Raw genomic sequence first — 15,837 nt, 5'->3', positions numbered from 1 at the left:
AACTCATAGGAAAAGCTAGTAAGGTATTGTGGTATGTGTCTAGAGATGCATGGCCTGGTCCTCAACAGCAGTCAGTACCCTGCCTTGCGTGTGTGTTATGTGTGCTTGGTTCCATCCTGGCTGTTAGTTATGTTTGTACCAGTTCTCAGTGCTCTATCCTACCTGAAGCTCTCCTGTTGGTCTTCTGTTAGGGTGGTGATTGTCTCCACTGTGTGATGCTGGGGGTGAGAAGCCACTGCCTGTTCATACAGCTCAGTTACATGAGCTGCAATACAAAAAGTGTTATTCCAGTGCCAAACAACAACTGCAATAACAAAAAGTGTTATACCAGTGCCAAGCACTGGTAAGGGTTCTGCATAAGAAGCATAAAAGGACATATTTGTAATGCATCTTTCTGTCACTTGATGAAAGCCCAAGAGATTCCTTTTCACTGTGAGGGAAGAGGCAAAAAGAACTTCATTCCAAAATCAAGTTCAGAACATTTCCTATCTGTTAGTTCTATGTAGAAAGCAACAAAAGCATATTAAGTTCATATCCCTACCCTGTATTGCTTTAAATATCTCTATATTCTTTCAAGATACAAATCAAATACATGCAAATAGGTAAAGCTGCTGACACTGACAGCTGGCTGGATTTGAGCCAGGAGTGTGCCCAGGTTGTCAAGAAAGCCAACAGAATTCTGGCCTCTATCAGGACCATGGAAACCATTGTCCAACACTTGTGAGGCCACACATTGAATTCTGGGTTCACTTTCAGGGCCCTCACCACAAGACAGATATTGAGGTGGTGGAGCAGGACCAGAGGAGGGCAACAAAACTGGTAAAAGATCTGGAGAACAGGTTTTGTAAGGAGCAGATGAGGGAATTAAGATTGTTTAGTCTGGAGAAAAGGAGGGTGAGGGGAGAACAGAACAGAATAGAACAGAACAGAACAGAACAGAACAGAACAGAACAGAACAGAACAGAATAGAATAGAATAGAATAGAATAGAATAGAATAGAATAGAAATAGACCAGGTTGGAAAAGACCTTGGAGATCATCAAGTCCAACCTATCACCCAACATCATCTAATCTACTAAACCATGGCACCAAGTACCCCATCCAGTCTCTTCTTAACCATGATGGTGACTCCACCACCTCCCTGGGCAGCACATTCCAATGGCCAATCTCTCTTTCTGGGAAGAACTTCCTAACATTGAGCCTAAACCTCCCCTGGCACAGCTTGAGACTGTGTCCTCCTGTTCTGGGGCTGATTGCCTGGGAGAAGAGACCAATTCCCACCTGGCTACAACCTCCCTTCAGGTAGTTATAGAGAGCAAGAAGGTCTCCCTGAGTCTCCTCTTCTCCAGGCTAAGCAACCCCAGCTCCCTCAGCCTCTCCTCACAGGGCTGTGCTCCAAACCCCTCCCCAGCTTTGTTGCCCTTCCTGGACACCTTCCAGCAACTCAACATCTTTCCTAAACTGAGGGGCCCAGAACTGGACACAGGACTCAAGGTGTGGCCTAACCAGTGCTGAGTACAGGGGCACAATGACCTCCCTGCTCCTGCTGGCCACACTGTTCCTGATGCAGGCTAGGATGCCACTGGCCCTCTTGGCCACCTGGAACATGAATGACTCCAGAGATGGAGAATCCACAGCCTCTCTGGGCAGCCTGTGCTCTGCCACCTTCAAAGGGAAGAATATTTTCCTTCTGTTTATGTCCAGTTTGTGTCCACTGCCCTTTGTCCTGTCCCTGGACACCACTGAGAAGAGCCTGGATCCATCCTCCTCACACTGGCCCTTTAGCTATTGATAAACATTAATCAGTTTCCCCCCCTCAGTCTGCTTTTCTCCAGGCTAAACAGCTCCAGGTCTTTCAGCCTTTCCTCCTAAGTTATTTTGGTCCCCTCATCATCATAGAGGCCCAAGGAATTGTTATTCAGGGATACTGAATCACTGATGCTAACAATTTCTAATCACCTGTGCACATTAAACAGAAGCACATAAATAGCACACAGATAAATTTACCTTTATATTCCTTCCTTAAAATAATACTGCAGTGCTTTATAGTTTTACAATGGTATTTTACAGATTTAAAAGACAGATATTCCATTTTTATTACCTCTAGCTTGGAGATCTTCAGATGACTTCTGCCAGTCAGGGAAGGACTGCAATGAGGAAGGAATAATCATGACCACGTGGGAAGCAGACCTCACAACAACAGCATCTTGTTCAAAGGAGTTCTACCCCTAAACAAGTGTTATCTTGTTACCTCAGAATGTGACTACAAGAATGGAGGTGTTTCAGTGTGTTGTAAACCATGAGGGGATTGGACATGTTCAAGAGGGGATTGGATGTAGCACTTGGTGCCATGGTTTAGTCATGAGGTCTGTGGTGACAGGTTGGCATTCAACAAATCCAAGTGCCAGGTGCTGCACTTTGGCCACAGCAACCCCATGCAGAGCTACAGGCGGGGGTCAGAGTGGCTGGAGAGCTCCCAAACAGAGAGGGACCTGAGGGTACTGATTGACAGCTGGCTGACACTCCTGATGTTATGGAAGTCAAAGCCAGGGACAGGGAGGAAGAACTGCCCATTGTAAGTGCAGATCAGGTTCGTGATCATCTGAAGAACCTGAAAGTGTTCAAGTCCATGGGACCCGACGGGTTACACCCCACGGGTGCTGAGAGGAACTGGCAGATGAGGTTGCTAAACCCCTCTCTATTATATTTCAAAAGTCCTGGCAGTCTGGTGAAGTCCCCACAGACTGGAAAAGGGGAAACATTGCCCCCATCTTCAAAAAGGGTAAGAAGGAGGAACCAGGGAACTACAGGCCAGTCAGTCTCACCTCTGTGCCTGGAAAGATCATGGAACAGATCCTCCTGGAGTCACTACTCGCTCAAAAGAATAGTGAAGAGGTGATTGGGAACAGTCAGCATGGCTTTGCCAAGGGCAAATCCTGCCTGACCAACCTGGTGGCCTTCTATGAGCAGGTGACAAAATTAATAGATGAGGGGCGAGCAACTGATGTCGTTTACCTGGACCTGAGCAAAGCCTTCGACACTGTCCCGCACCACATCCTGGTCTCCAAACTGGTGACACATGGGTTTGATGGGGTGGACCACTAGATGGATAAGGAACTGGCTTGATGGCCCGCACCCAAAGAGTGGCTGTCAATGGCTCCATGTCCCAGTGGAGGCCAGTGACAAGTGGATGTCCCTCAGGGATCAGTCCTGGGACCTATCTTATTCAACATCTTTGTGGGGGACATGGACAGTGGCATTGAGTGCACCCTCAGCAAGTTTGCTGATGACACCAAGCTGTGTGGTGCAGCAGACACCCTGGAGGGAAGGGAGGCCATCCAGAGGGACCTGGGACAGGCTGGAGAGGTGGGCACAGGCCAACCTCATGAAGTTCAATAAGAGCAAGTGCAGGGGTCCTGCATCTGGGTCGAGGCAATCCCAGGCACAAATACAGGCTAGGCAGTGACTGGCTGGAGGATAGCCCTGAGGAGAGAGACTTGGGGGTGCTGGTGGACAAAAAGCTCAACATGAGCTCTCAGTGTGCACTTGCAGCCCGCAAAGCCAATCAGATCCTGGGCTGCATCAGGAGAAGTGTGGCTAGCAGGTCGAGGGAGGTGATCCTCCCCCTCTACTCAGCCCTGGTGAGACCCCACCTGGAGTACTGTGTCCAGTTCTGGAGCCCCTATTACAAGAGGGATGTGGAGGTGCTGGAACATGTCCAGAGAAGGGCCACGAGGATGATCAGAGGGCTGGAGCACCTCTCCTATGAGGACAGACTGAAGGAGTTGGGGCTGTACAGTCTGCAGAAGAGAAGGCTCCGAGGTGACCTAATTGTCGCCTTCCAGTATCTGAAGGGGGCCTACAGGAAGGCAGGGGAAGGACTTCTCAGGATATCAGGTAGTGATAGGACTAGGGGGAATGGAATGAAGCTGGAGGTGGGGAGATTCAGGCTGGATGTGAGGAGGAGGTTCTTCACCATGAGAGTGGTGAAACCCTGGAATGGGTTGTCCAGGGAGGTGGTCGAGGCCCCGTCCCTGGGGGTGTTTAAGAGCAGGCTGGATGAGGCTCTGTCCAGCCCTGATCTAGTGTGGGGTGTCCCTGCCCATGGCAGGGGGGTTGGAACTAGATGATCCTTGTGGTCCCTTCCAACCCTGAATGAAACTATGAAACTATGAAACTATGAAACTATGAAACAGGAGCCAGCAGTGTGCCCAGGTGGCCAAGAAGGCCAATGGCATCCTGGCCTGCATCAGGAATAGTGTGGCCAGCAGGAGCAGGGAAGTCATTGTGCCCTGTACTCAGCACTGGTTAGGCCACACCTTGAGTCCTGTGTCCAGTTCTGGGCCCCTCAGTTTAAGAAGGACATTGAGACACTTGAATGTGTCCAGAGAAGGGCAACAAAGCTGGGGAGGGGTCTGGAGCACAGCCCTGTGAGGAGAGGCTGAGGGAGCTGGGGTTGCTTAGCCTGGAGAAGAGGAGGCTCAGGGGTGACCTTCTTGCTACCTGAAGGGAGGTTGTAGCCAGGTGGGGGTTGGGCTCTTCTCCCAGGGAACCAGCACCAGAGCAAGAGGACACAGTCTCAAGCTGCATCAGGGGAGGTTTAGGCTGGATGTTAGGAAGAAATTATTCACAGAAAGAGAGATTGGCCATGGGAATGTGCTGCCCAGGGAGGTGGTGGAGTCACCATCACTGATAGTGTTTAAGAAGAGACTGGATGAGGCACTTGGTGCCATGGTTTAGTTGATTAGATGGTGTTGGGTGATAGGTTGGACTCATTGATCTCAAAGGTCTTTCCCAACCTGGTTAATTCAATTCTATTCTATTCTATTCTATTCTATTCTATTCTATTCTATTCTATTCTATTCTATTCTATTCTATTCTATTCTATTCTATTCTATTCTATTCTATTCTATTCTATTCACGTTCTGTTCTAATGCAATACGATGGTTCTGTTGGAAAAAGTAGTTTAGAGTTGTATTGTTCTCACTTTATACAGTTCAAGGATCCTTGCAGCATTCTCCTTTTCCTCTTCTGTTCTTGGTTCTTTCACATTCATCTTTTCCAGATAATCTTCTTGCTTTAAAAGGTTGTCTATATATTCCTGGTGGAACAATGAGAAAAGACAAGAAAGATGCAGTTTTGTTTGCAGAGGTAGACTTGAGGTTCACATACATAGAGAAAAAAGTTTGTAGAAGTAATGGACAGACTTCTTGATGTCATTAAGACCCCTTCTGTGAATCTGTGCATGAGTTATATACATATCTAAAGGTCTGCATAGAGAAATAGGTCCAAGCAGGTCTAAGAGAAGAGTTACAGGCTGAGAAGGTAATAGGTGAAAGCTTACTAAAGACTCTGAAGACTAGCAGTACTGTTTAATCTACAAGAACTAATATAGTAAGGACACCAAGAGTCTGCAGAAGCTCTCCCAGGCCACTAGCACACACTGACATCCACAATGAACTGTGTAACTTGGATCACATCCAACAAGTTTCTAGGGGACACAGTCTCAAGCTGCACCAGGGGAGGTTTAGACTCCGAGGTGAGGAGGAAGTTCTTCCCCGAGCGAGTCATTCGTCATTGGAATGTGCTGCCCAGGGAGGTGGTGGAGTCACCATCCCTGGAGGTGTTCAAGAAGAGATTGGACATGGCACTTGGTGCCATGGTCTAGTCATGAGGTCTGTGTTGATAGGTTGGACTCAATGATCCTTGAGGTCCTTTCCAACCTTAGTTATACTGTGATACTGTGATAGATGCCCCTGCTGCATCAATGTGATTTACCCTGCTTCTGAGTAGGCAGGTAGGATTGTCCTCCCAAATGTGGCACCAGCCTAGCAAGGATGAATGAGTATGGCAAGCATTTGAGTCAACTATGTGAGTGACTAAAGGAATGTGGTGAGCAAATAGCTATTAATAAATTATATTATTAAGATCAGCTTAATGAAAGAATGGGTTCTAACAAACATTGTCTGTGATCTTTATCTCCCTCCTGTTTGATCTCCTATTAGGACAAAGGAAATATACAGCACTGGAATTGAAAAATTAGGCTCAGATAAAATTCTGAGGCTCTCTTTTTTAGACAGGTATTTACTCTGCAAGAATCATGTTAAGTGCTACAGAAAAGAACACAGCACTCTGTGCTGGGTTAGGAACTGGCTGGAGGGCTGAGCCCAGCGAGTGGTGGTGAATTGTGCCACAGCCAGCTGGCAGCCAGGCACCAGTGGTGTGCCCCAAGGATCAGTGCCTGGGCCCTGTGCTCTTTAACATCTTTATTGATGATCTGGATGAGGGGATTGAGTCAGTCATCAGCAAGTTTGCAGATGACACCAAGTTGGGAGCAGGTGTTGATCTGTTAGAGGGTGGAAAGGCTCTGCAGAGGGACCTTGACAAGCTGGACAGATAGGCAGAGTCCAACATGATGGCATTCAACAAGTCCAAGTGCCAGGTGCTGCACTTTGGCCACAACAACCCCATGCAGAGCTACAGGCTGGGGTCAGAGTGGCTGGAGAGCTGCCAAACAGAAAGAGACCTGGGGGTGCTGGTTGCTAGTTGGCTGAACATGAGCCAGCAGTGTGCCCAAAGTGGCCAAGAAGGCCAATGGCATCCTGGCCTGCATTAGGAATAGTGTGGGCAGCAGGAGCAGGGAGGTCATTGTGCCCTGTACTCTGCATTGGTTAGGCCACACCTTGAGTCCTGTGTCCAGTTCTGGGCCCCTCAATTTAAGAAGGGAATTGAGACACTTGAACGTGTCCAGAGAAGGGCAATGAGGCTGGGGAGGGCTTTGGAGCACAGCCCTGTGAGGAGAGGCTGAGGGAGCTGCTCTCTAAATGAGAAATGAAGCCCTAAAGAAAGTAAAAGCAAAGTAACAGACATCTATATTTACAGAAAGCAAACTCTTTGTTAATGTACTGTCTGTGATAGGTACTGGGCTGGATCTCACCTATCTGAACAGCAAAGTAGGTTCCACAAGAGCTGCTTCAGAAATGCACTTTTCTTGCAGCCCCTGTCTGTGTATGAAATGCTGGTTGTTCTTCCAAAGCAGAATTTTTGTCTCAGGCATACAGCATCACCCAATTTGCTCTCTGTTGCTCACTGGAAGAATGACTGCATGGGGCTGCATTACCTTGAGGGAAAGCTGCAGGTTTTCTCTCAGCTCATCACTAAGTGGCTTGTACTGGAGCAGCTGACGGATCTGCAGTTTATTAGGACATCTTTGTACAGACACAGGCAAGCTTGCCTGCTCTTTGGATCCAATGCAGAGACCCTTCCAACCCCATGTTCTTACTGAGGGACCTGTGATCTTTTTCTGAACACAGACAAGAACAAACAAACAAGAGGAGCAAGAGGCTACTGAAACTAAACCACGGCTATTTCACATGAGACACAGTGGCAAAGCTCATACTCTTCTTACAGCATCACAGATCTAGACAGTCAGTACATTCTTAGGCACAACAAAATCCTCAAACTTCTTCATCTGGCAAGATGAACTCCCCTAAAACTTGCTGAGAGTAGAAGCCAGAGTGGGTTACATTTCTCCTGACAGCCTGCCCCTTGCTTTGCCTTGCTTAATCAACAGGACTTAACATTGTCATACTGTTTAGAGCTCTGTTCCCCTCCCTGTGACAAACATCAATGGCTGAAGGAGCAAAGGACAATTTTGAAACAAATTATACCTCAGGAGGAGATGTGTCCCGTGGCTTTGACTGAAGATTGGGAGGAACAATACTCTCTGGATCTTTCTTCCATTACCCAGGGCGAGGCTTCAGGCAAAGGCCGGAGGATAGTAATACACAAAACACCTGGTGCAAAGACACATGCTGCTAAGGATCAGCCCAAATCAAACCATGATGGACAGGTGTCTCAAACCTTATTAGCAAAGGGTGAAACTCAGTGTGAAAATGAGATCATAGTGGCCACAGGTAATACTGGACCACTGAGGTGATTATAAATGTTGAACAAGTTCAGATTACTCAGACCATGTTTAACAACAGACTGCCTGTGTTACCTGCTTTGAGACTTGAGTAACAGCTCAGCTGTAGAGTGTGTGGAGTATCCCAAACAGGGAAAAGCCTCTGGCCCCATGTTGACTGAGTAGGCTGAGGGAGCTGGGGTTGTTTAGCCTGGGGAAGAGGAGGCTCAGGGGAGACCTCATTGCTGTCCACAACTACCTGAAGGGAGGTTGCAGCCATATGGGGGTTGGTCTCTTCTCCCAGGCAACCAGCACCACAAGAAGAGGATACAGTCTCAAGCTGTGCCAGGGGAGGTTTAGGCTGGAGGTGAGGAGAAAGTTCTTCCCAGAAAGAGTAATTGGCCATTGGAATTGGCCACGAGGTGGTGGAGTCACCATCCCTGGAGGTGTTCCAAAAGTGTTTGGCTGTGGCACTTGAAGCCATGGTTTAGTTAGTCCTGAGGTGTTGGGTGACAGGTTGGATTTGATGATCTCTGAGGTGCTTTTCAACCTTATTGATTCTATGATTCTATGAATACTAACCTCAGAAGTACATCCTATTCAGAACATGCATAATTATTCACTTTATTCTATACTTCACTGGATGGGTTCCATCACAGATTATTTATTCTCTGTTCTAATTGTTCTGATCAATTTAAATGTTCTTCAAAATATTTCTTCCAACCCAACCCCAAAATATACTTTAATCTACCATTATTTACTCCACAGTTGGCCTTCAAAATGGATATGGTCACTAAAGTAGTTTGTGACAGTGATACAAAATTGTAGAGCCTTGATGTCCAGGCAAATAGAGCCAGCACTGAGAAAGAGAGGATGAAGTTCTGGAAGATCAGATGTGCCACTTTTAGAAATGACAGCTGGTTGTGAGCAGCTTTTCTTGGCTGTGATTTCACTGGGTATGTATCATAGAATGGTAGAGGTTGGAAGGGACCTCTGAAGATCATTCAGTCCAACCTCCCTGCTACAGCAGGATCCCCTGGAGTAAATCACACAGGAACACATCCAGGAGGGTTTGGAAACTCTCCAGACCTCCCTGGTCCAGCTGGTCACACCATTCCTGATACAGGCCAGTATAGACAATGGAGATTGGAGTCAATACAGCTGACCAACATGATGGAGTATTGTTCCTTTATTGTTCCAGTGGTGCAGGCCTATGGTGCAGGCCTATGGTGTGAGTATAGCACATGTAATGGGTTGGGGCAAACCCCCTCCCCACCACAGGGCAGAAACAATGACTCAGACAAAGGGATTGCAAAAGTGATGGAAAGTTTAAATAGAAAAACAATTTAAAAACAAACACCAATGAAAGCTTTACAGAGAACCACAAGCACCGTGACAGAGAGAGAGATCCCACAACATACCCAAGAACATCCCATCCCCACCTGGGGGTACACCCAAACCCCCCACGGCTCTTTCTTCCTGCCCCCAACCCAGCCTCGGGCCTGGGCAGGCCCAAGGGAGGCGGCTCATGCCATTTTACCTAGGCTGCAGCTGGGGACGAAAGAGGAAGTGAAGACCCCACATGGACATTTTATAGGGGAGCAGGGCATTATGGGATTGGAATACCTGCCTGTGACCAACCCCTGGGCTGAGCCCACCCCTTGGGACCTCCCAGGTGTGTGGTCTATGCAGTGGCATCCGGGCCAGCACCCAGCCTAAACCACCACAGCACAGTAAAGTGTAGAAGAAGAGGAGACAGGAAAGGCAGAAGTGCGTAGCAAGGGAACTGCTACAACTTATATAAACTCGGCGTGCCTCGTTGGCATGGCTTCATTGGCTCCCTAGGAGTGACCACACATTGCACTGTTATAGATTATTGGTCCAACTACTAATGACACAACGAGGTTTGTTGATGCAGGTGCATGTCCTGTTGTCCCAAGATAACTGTCCATGTTTATAGCTACCAGTGTCTTGTTTTAGTCCCATGCTGCAGGCACAGCACTGTTTTGCTCCACTGCTAGCTGGCTCTGCACTTATGCTGAGCATGGCCTACCACCATGTCAGGCTCTAGGCCTGCACTGCCACATTGCTCACACTGCTCGTCGCTGGCATTGCCACAGGCCAGGATGCTGTTGGCCACTTTGGCCACCTAAGCACACTGTCAGCTCATCTTTAACTGACTACTGATCAACTCCCCCACATCTTTCCCTGCTGGGCAGCTTTCCAGTCGCTCTGCCCCAGCCTGAAGTGTCCATGAGGGTGTTGTGACCCAAGTACAGGACCTGGCATTTGGCCTTGTTAAATATACAGCTGACCTTGGCCCATTGATACAGCCTGTCCAGGTCCCTCTGCAGAGCCTTCCTACCCTGGAGCAGATCAACATTGCCATCCAATCTGCTGTCATCTTCAAAGTTCCTGAGGGTGCACTTGTACCCCTCATCAGATCATTGATTAAGATATTAAACACGATTGGCCCCAAACCTGAGTCCTGGTGAGCACTGCTCATGACTGCTGTTCTCTGACTCCACCTTTCCAATTATTTCTGTTCCTAGTTTGTTGGAAAAGAAATAAATCTTTCCTACCTGGATGCTCTTGTACAGGATCTTGCAAGACAGCAACAGTGGGGTCACTACAGGCTTCAGCAAGATACTTGTGTACATCCCTGCTTCTCAGGAGCTCAGTTCCAGAACCATCAGCGTAGATGATGAAGAACCTGCACAGCCAGCACACACATTGGATTGTATCAGGCATAGCAAGCAAGGTGCTGGTCTGCAGGGTGGCCTCTGTGAGGAGGAGCCAGAGCCTCCCCTGTGCTGGACACAGACAATTTCAGCTGGCTCAAGTAGACCCCTTGCAGGGCACAGCTGAGTGTTTCAGTCAAGAGGTTGGCTCCTCAAGGCAAATGTGCATATGAAATGGCAAAGTGCCACATAGGCAATAACGAGTGAGGGAGAAAGTCCAAGCAACTATCCTGCAGAGACCAAGGTCAGACAAGAAGAAGGAGAGGGACAAGTTGCTCCTGGTGTCAGAGATTCCCCTGCAGCCTATGGGGAGGACAATGGTGGAGCAGATCTCCATGCTGCAGCTTGTGGAGGAGACTATGCTTTAGCTGACACTATGGTTTAGTTGATTAGATGGTGTTGGGTGATAGGTTGGACTTGATGATCTTGAAGGTCTTTTCCAACCTGGTTAATTCTATTCTGGCTTAGCCTAGCCTACCCTAGCCTATTATTCTATTCTATTCTATTCTATTCTATTCTATTCTATTCTATTCTATTCTATTCTATTCTATTCTATTCTATTCTATTCTATTCTATGCTATTCTATTCTATTCTATGCTATCCCATCCCATCCCATCCCATCCCATCCCATCCCATCCCATCCTATCCTATCCTATCCTATCCTATCCTATCCTATCCTATCCTATCCTATCCTATCCTATCCTATCCTATCCTATAATAGGTACTCCCCTGCAGCTTGTGGACAGGACCACGGAGTGTAGGCAGTTTCCTGAAGCTCATGCTGGAGCAGGTTTAATGAAAAGAACTGCAGGCCATGGAAGGACCCATGATAGAAGAGGGGAAAAGCACGGGGAGAAAGGAGCAGCAGGAAGGAGTTATTATAGATGTATTACAACCTCCTGTTCCCTACACTGCTGAGGTGGGGAGGAGGCAGAGAGGGCTGGAATATGGGAGGGACAGAACAGAACAGAACAAGAATAGAATAGAATAGAATAGAATAGAATAGAATAGAATAGAATAGAATAGAACAGAACAGAACAGAACAGAACAGAACAGAACTAACCAGGTTGGAAAAGACCTTCAAGATCATCAAGTCCAACCTATCACCCAACACCATCTGATCAACTAAACTATGGCACCAAGTGCCTCATCCAGGCTCCTCTTCAATACGTCCAGTGATGGTGACTCCACCACCTCCCCAGGCAGCACATTCCAATGGGCAATCTCTCTTTCTGGGAAGAATGTCTTCATAACATTGAGCCTGAACCTCCCCTGGTGCAGCTTGAGACTGTGTCCTCTTGTTCTGGTGCTGCTTGCCTGGAAGAAGAGACCAACCCCCACCTGGCTACAACCTCCCTTCAGTAGTTGTAGACAGCAAGGAGGTCACCCCTGAGCCTCCTCTTCTCCAGGCTAACCATCCCCGGCTCCCTCAGCCTCTCCTCACAGGGCTGTGTTCCACACCCCTCCCCAGCTTTGTTGCCCTTCTCTGGATACTTCCAGCATCTCAACATCTTTCCTAAACTGAGGAGCCCAGAACTGGACACAGGACTCAAGGTGTGGCCTAACCAGTGCTGAGCACAGGGCACAATGAGTTCCCTGCTCCTGCTGGCCACACTGTTCCTGATGCAGGCCAGGATGCCATTGACCTTCTTGGCCACCTGGGCACCCTGCTGGCTCATGTTCAACTAGTACCCCCAGGTCCCTTTCTGCCTGGCTGCTCTCCAGCCAGTCAGACCCCAGCCTGTAGCACTGCCTGGGGTTGTTGTGGCCAATGTGTAGAACCCAGTGGATGTTCAGCCTCAGAAAAAAAAGTGATGGGGAGAAGGTATTTTTGGTTTTGTGTTTTTTTGTCATCATCCAAATCTATTTTAGCTGGAAAAAACAAACAAACAAACAAAAAAGTCAAGTTGAGTCTGTTGTCTTATTTTCCCCCTTGTCCTGTTGAGGTAGGGGATCAAGAGAATGGGTGCTTGGCACCTGGCTTAGGCCAACCCACCACACTGGCTTTCACTTTGTATTCCTTCTAGACAGCAAAAATGATAAAAGACTGTGATGACATGACAAGAAAATGAAATTGCAAGATGATGTCACCAAAAGCCATCAAATGTCATCAAAAGCCATCAAATGTCATCAAAAGCCATCAAATGTCATTCTACAGAGTAGAATCACAGAATCATTAAGGTTGGAAAAGACCTCGAGTCAAACTGTCAACCCAACACGACCATGCCCACTAAACCACGTCTCAAAGTGCCATGTTGGGGTGGTTTGAGGCTTTGCCTTTAAAATTTAGCTACAGATTTTGAGCAGAAAAGTAGAAAGATATAAATAAATCACCATTGGGTGTGAAAAGGAAAACAAAAGATTGTTCTAAACAAATTCATTGGGTAAATATCTGGAATAAGAGGAGCTGTACCACAACAGTTCTTCCCTTTTCCTCTTCTCTTCTGATCTCTGGCTGGTTTGCTTTGCTTGGGAGAGATAACCTGCTTATGGGCTGGCCTTGGCTAAGTCTAACTTCTCTGCTCCTTTCTCTTGTTCCTTTTGTACAGGGGCTAAGGGAGGGAGAAGCTAGTATCTTCCCCTGCTCCTTGTCCAGGGGGGTCCTTGTGCTGTTTGTTAATTGTGAATGTCTGTATAATATTGTAACTCCTGTATATTTGTACACATCCATTGCCTTCCATTGTAGAGTGTAGATCTTGCTTGTAAATACAGCTTCATTTGCTTCTAACTGAGTTGGTCTGGCAAAGGTAATGTTGGGGGGGGGGGGGAAACTTCAACCCACCACCCACTTGTAGTGATTAATTGCAATGTCATTTTTGTTTAGCACAGGCTCCTCCCTTTTGCAGTACAACAATACATGATTTAGAATAGAGTAGAGTAGAGTAGAGTAGAGTAGAGTAGAGTAGAGTAGAGTAGAGTAGAGTAGAGTAGAGTAGGAGAAGAGAAGAGAAGAGAAGAGAAGAGAAGAGAAGAGAAGAGAAGAGAAGAGAAGAGAAGAGAAGAGAAGAGAAGAGAAGAGAAGAGAAGAGAAGAGAAGAGAAGAGAAGAGAAGAGAAGAGAAGAGAAGAGAAGAGAAGAGAAGAGAAGAGAAGAGAAGAGAAGAGAAGAGAAGAGAAGAGAATAAACAGGTTGGAAGAGACCTTCAAGATCATCACATCCAACCCATCTACCAATCCAACCCACCTAAACAACTAAACCATGGCACCAAGCACCCTATCAAGTCTCCTTTCATTAATTATTATTTCATTATTATTTCATTATGTGCAGGCTCTGATGATAAGCAGAAGAAAATGCTCCTCATCCACATTTGTGCAAAAATGGCTTTAGCAGCCTGTGCAACCCCCACTGTGTTTTGTGAGCGCCAAGCCCCACAAGCAGGTTTGAGCATAAGGGGATGTTATTTAAAGGCCAGCAGAGTAAAAGCTCCAGTGATGTGTGGCAGTTTTAGGCTATGCCACAAATAAATTCTACACATTTTTTTAACACTTCCAAGGCTGAACCACTTCCCTGTGCAGCTTGTTTCACTGCTTGAGCACTGAACAAAGGCAGCCCAACTCCACAAGAGCTGCGTACAATGAAGCACAATACAGCACAGTGAAGAAAGAAAAGTGTAAACCTATGAATCCAGAGCAGTTTACCTGGGGACATGCTCATCATAAGTGATATCTTTATCTGAGAGTGGTGGTGCTGAACTTCTGTCTTCCTGGTCATCAGAGTCAAGGCCAGGAACACTCACAGCTGTGCTGCCATCAGCCATAACCTATAACAGAAATGACATAAAATAACTTGAATTACATGAGACATTTAAGCCAGTAACCTTTTGCTGAACTCTAGCCCAGGCAAAGAGACACAAAAACCCCCAACCAAACCAACAAGCTCTTTTGGGTTGAACAGCCTGGAACTGACAAGAAAAATAAAGAAGAAAACCGAAAAGAGTGAAAAAGAAAAGCAGAAAGGACACTTATAGGAAAACATTCTGCATCCTAAATGCTACAATCACATTGCTAATAGATAATAAATGCTTGCTGTCAAATGGGACGTGGCATTTGGTGCTATGGTCTAGTAGTCATGAGGTCTTGGGTGACAGGTTGGACTTGATGATCTCTGAGGTCTTTTCCAACCTTATTGATTCTATGGTGATTCTATGATATTCCACACCTATATATGTGGGCAACTTCACACCAAAAAACTGGTCAAGTCTGGTAACTATACCCATAGAATGGAACAGAACAGAACAGAATAGAATAGAATAGAATAGAATAGAATAGAATAGACCAGATGAGGTTGGAAGAGACCTTCAAGATGATCGCATCCAACCTATCATCCAACACCACCTAATCAACTAAACCATGCAACCAAGCACCCTGTCAAGTCTCCTCCTACACACCTCCAGTGATGGTGACTCCACCACCTCCCCAGGCAGCCCATTCCAATGGGCAGTCACTCTCTTTATGAAGAACTTCTTGCTAACATCCAGCCTAAACCTCCCCTGGCACAGCTTGTGACTGTGTCCTCTTGTTCTAGTGCTGGTTGCCTGGGAGTAAAGACCAACCCCTTCCCGGCTACAACCTCCCTTCAGGTAGTTGTAGAGAGCAATAAGGTCTCCCCTGAGCCTCCTCTTCTCCAGGCTAAGCAACCCCAGCTCCCTCAGCCTCTCCTCACAGGGCTGTGCTCCAAACCCCTCACTAATTTTGTTGCCCTTCTCTGGACACCTTCCAGCAACTCAACATCTTTCCTAAACTGAGGGTCTACAACTACCTGAAGGGAGATTGTAGTCAGGTGGGGGTTGCTCTCTTCTCCCAGGCAACCAGAACAAGAGGACACAGTCTCAAGCTGCGCCACAGGAAGTTTAGGCTGGAGGTGAGGAGAAAGTTCTCCCCAGAAAGAGTAATTGGCCATTGGAATGTGCTGCCTGGGGTGGTGGTGGAGTCACCATCCCTGGAGGTGTTCAAAAAAGGACTGGATATGGCACTTGAAGCCATGGTTTAGTTAGTCATGACGTGTTGGGTGACAGGTTGGACTTGATGATCTCGGAGGTCTTTTCCAACCTGGCTAATTCTATTCTATTCTACAGTATGTAGGTAATAGACCCTTAGGTGATATTTCCTGAACTCAAGCCTAAGTACTAACCTAGCTTAAAAATCTCTCTTAGGTGTTGAAGGATCACAGCACAATCAGCATGGCTTTACAC

The 15,837-nt window shown here is 47.0% G+C and overlaps 1 protein-coding gene across 1 annotated transcript in view; it reads right to left on the bottom strand.

The window, feature by feature from the left end:
- Window positions 1-162: 162 nt before the first annotated feature.
- LOC137460074 (sperm-associated antigen 17-like) overlaps window positions 163-15,837 on the bottom strand; it is a gene marked incomplete at its 3' end in the record, with an annotated part of 114,358 nt that continues 98,683 nt past the window's right edge. Inside the window, 8 exon segments of the mRNA XM_068170672.1 lie at window positions 163-265; window positions 2,101-2,146; window positions 4,987-5,100; window positions 7,120-7,302; window positions 7,670-7,738; window positions 7,740-7,795; window positions 10,488-10,618; window positions 14,285-14,406. Coding sequence (XP_068026773.1) covers window positions 163-265; window positions 2,101-2,146; window positions 4,987-5,100; window positions 7,120-7,302; window positions 7,670-7,738; window positions 7,740-7,795; window positions 10,488-10,618; window positions 14,285-14,406 — 824 coding nt within the window.

This window comes from Melanerpes formicivorus, unplaced genomic scaffold (genome assembly GCF_026170545.1).
Source record: "Melanerpes formicivorus ecotype bairdi unplaced genomic scaffold, bMelFor1.0.p_v2 SCAF_504, whole genome shotgun sequence".
NCBI classification, from domain to species: domain Eukaryota; kingdom Metazoa; phylum Chordata; class Aves; order Piciformes; family Picidae; genus Melanerpes; species Melanerpes formicivorus.
This window is presented reverse-complemented; position numbering and strand designations above follow the sequence as displayed.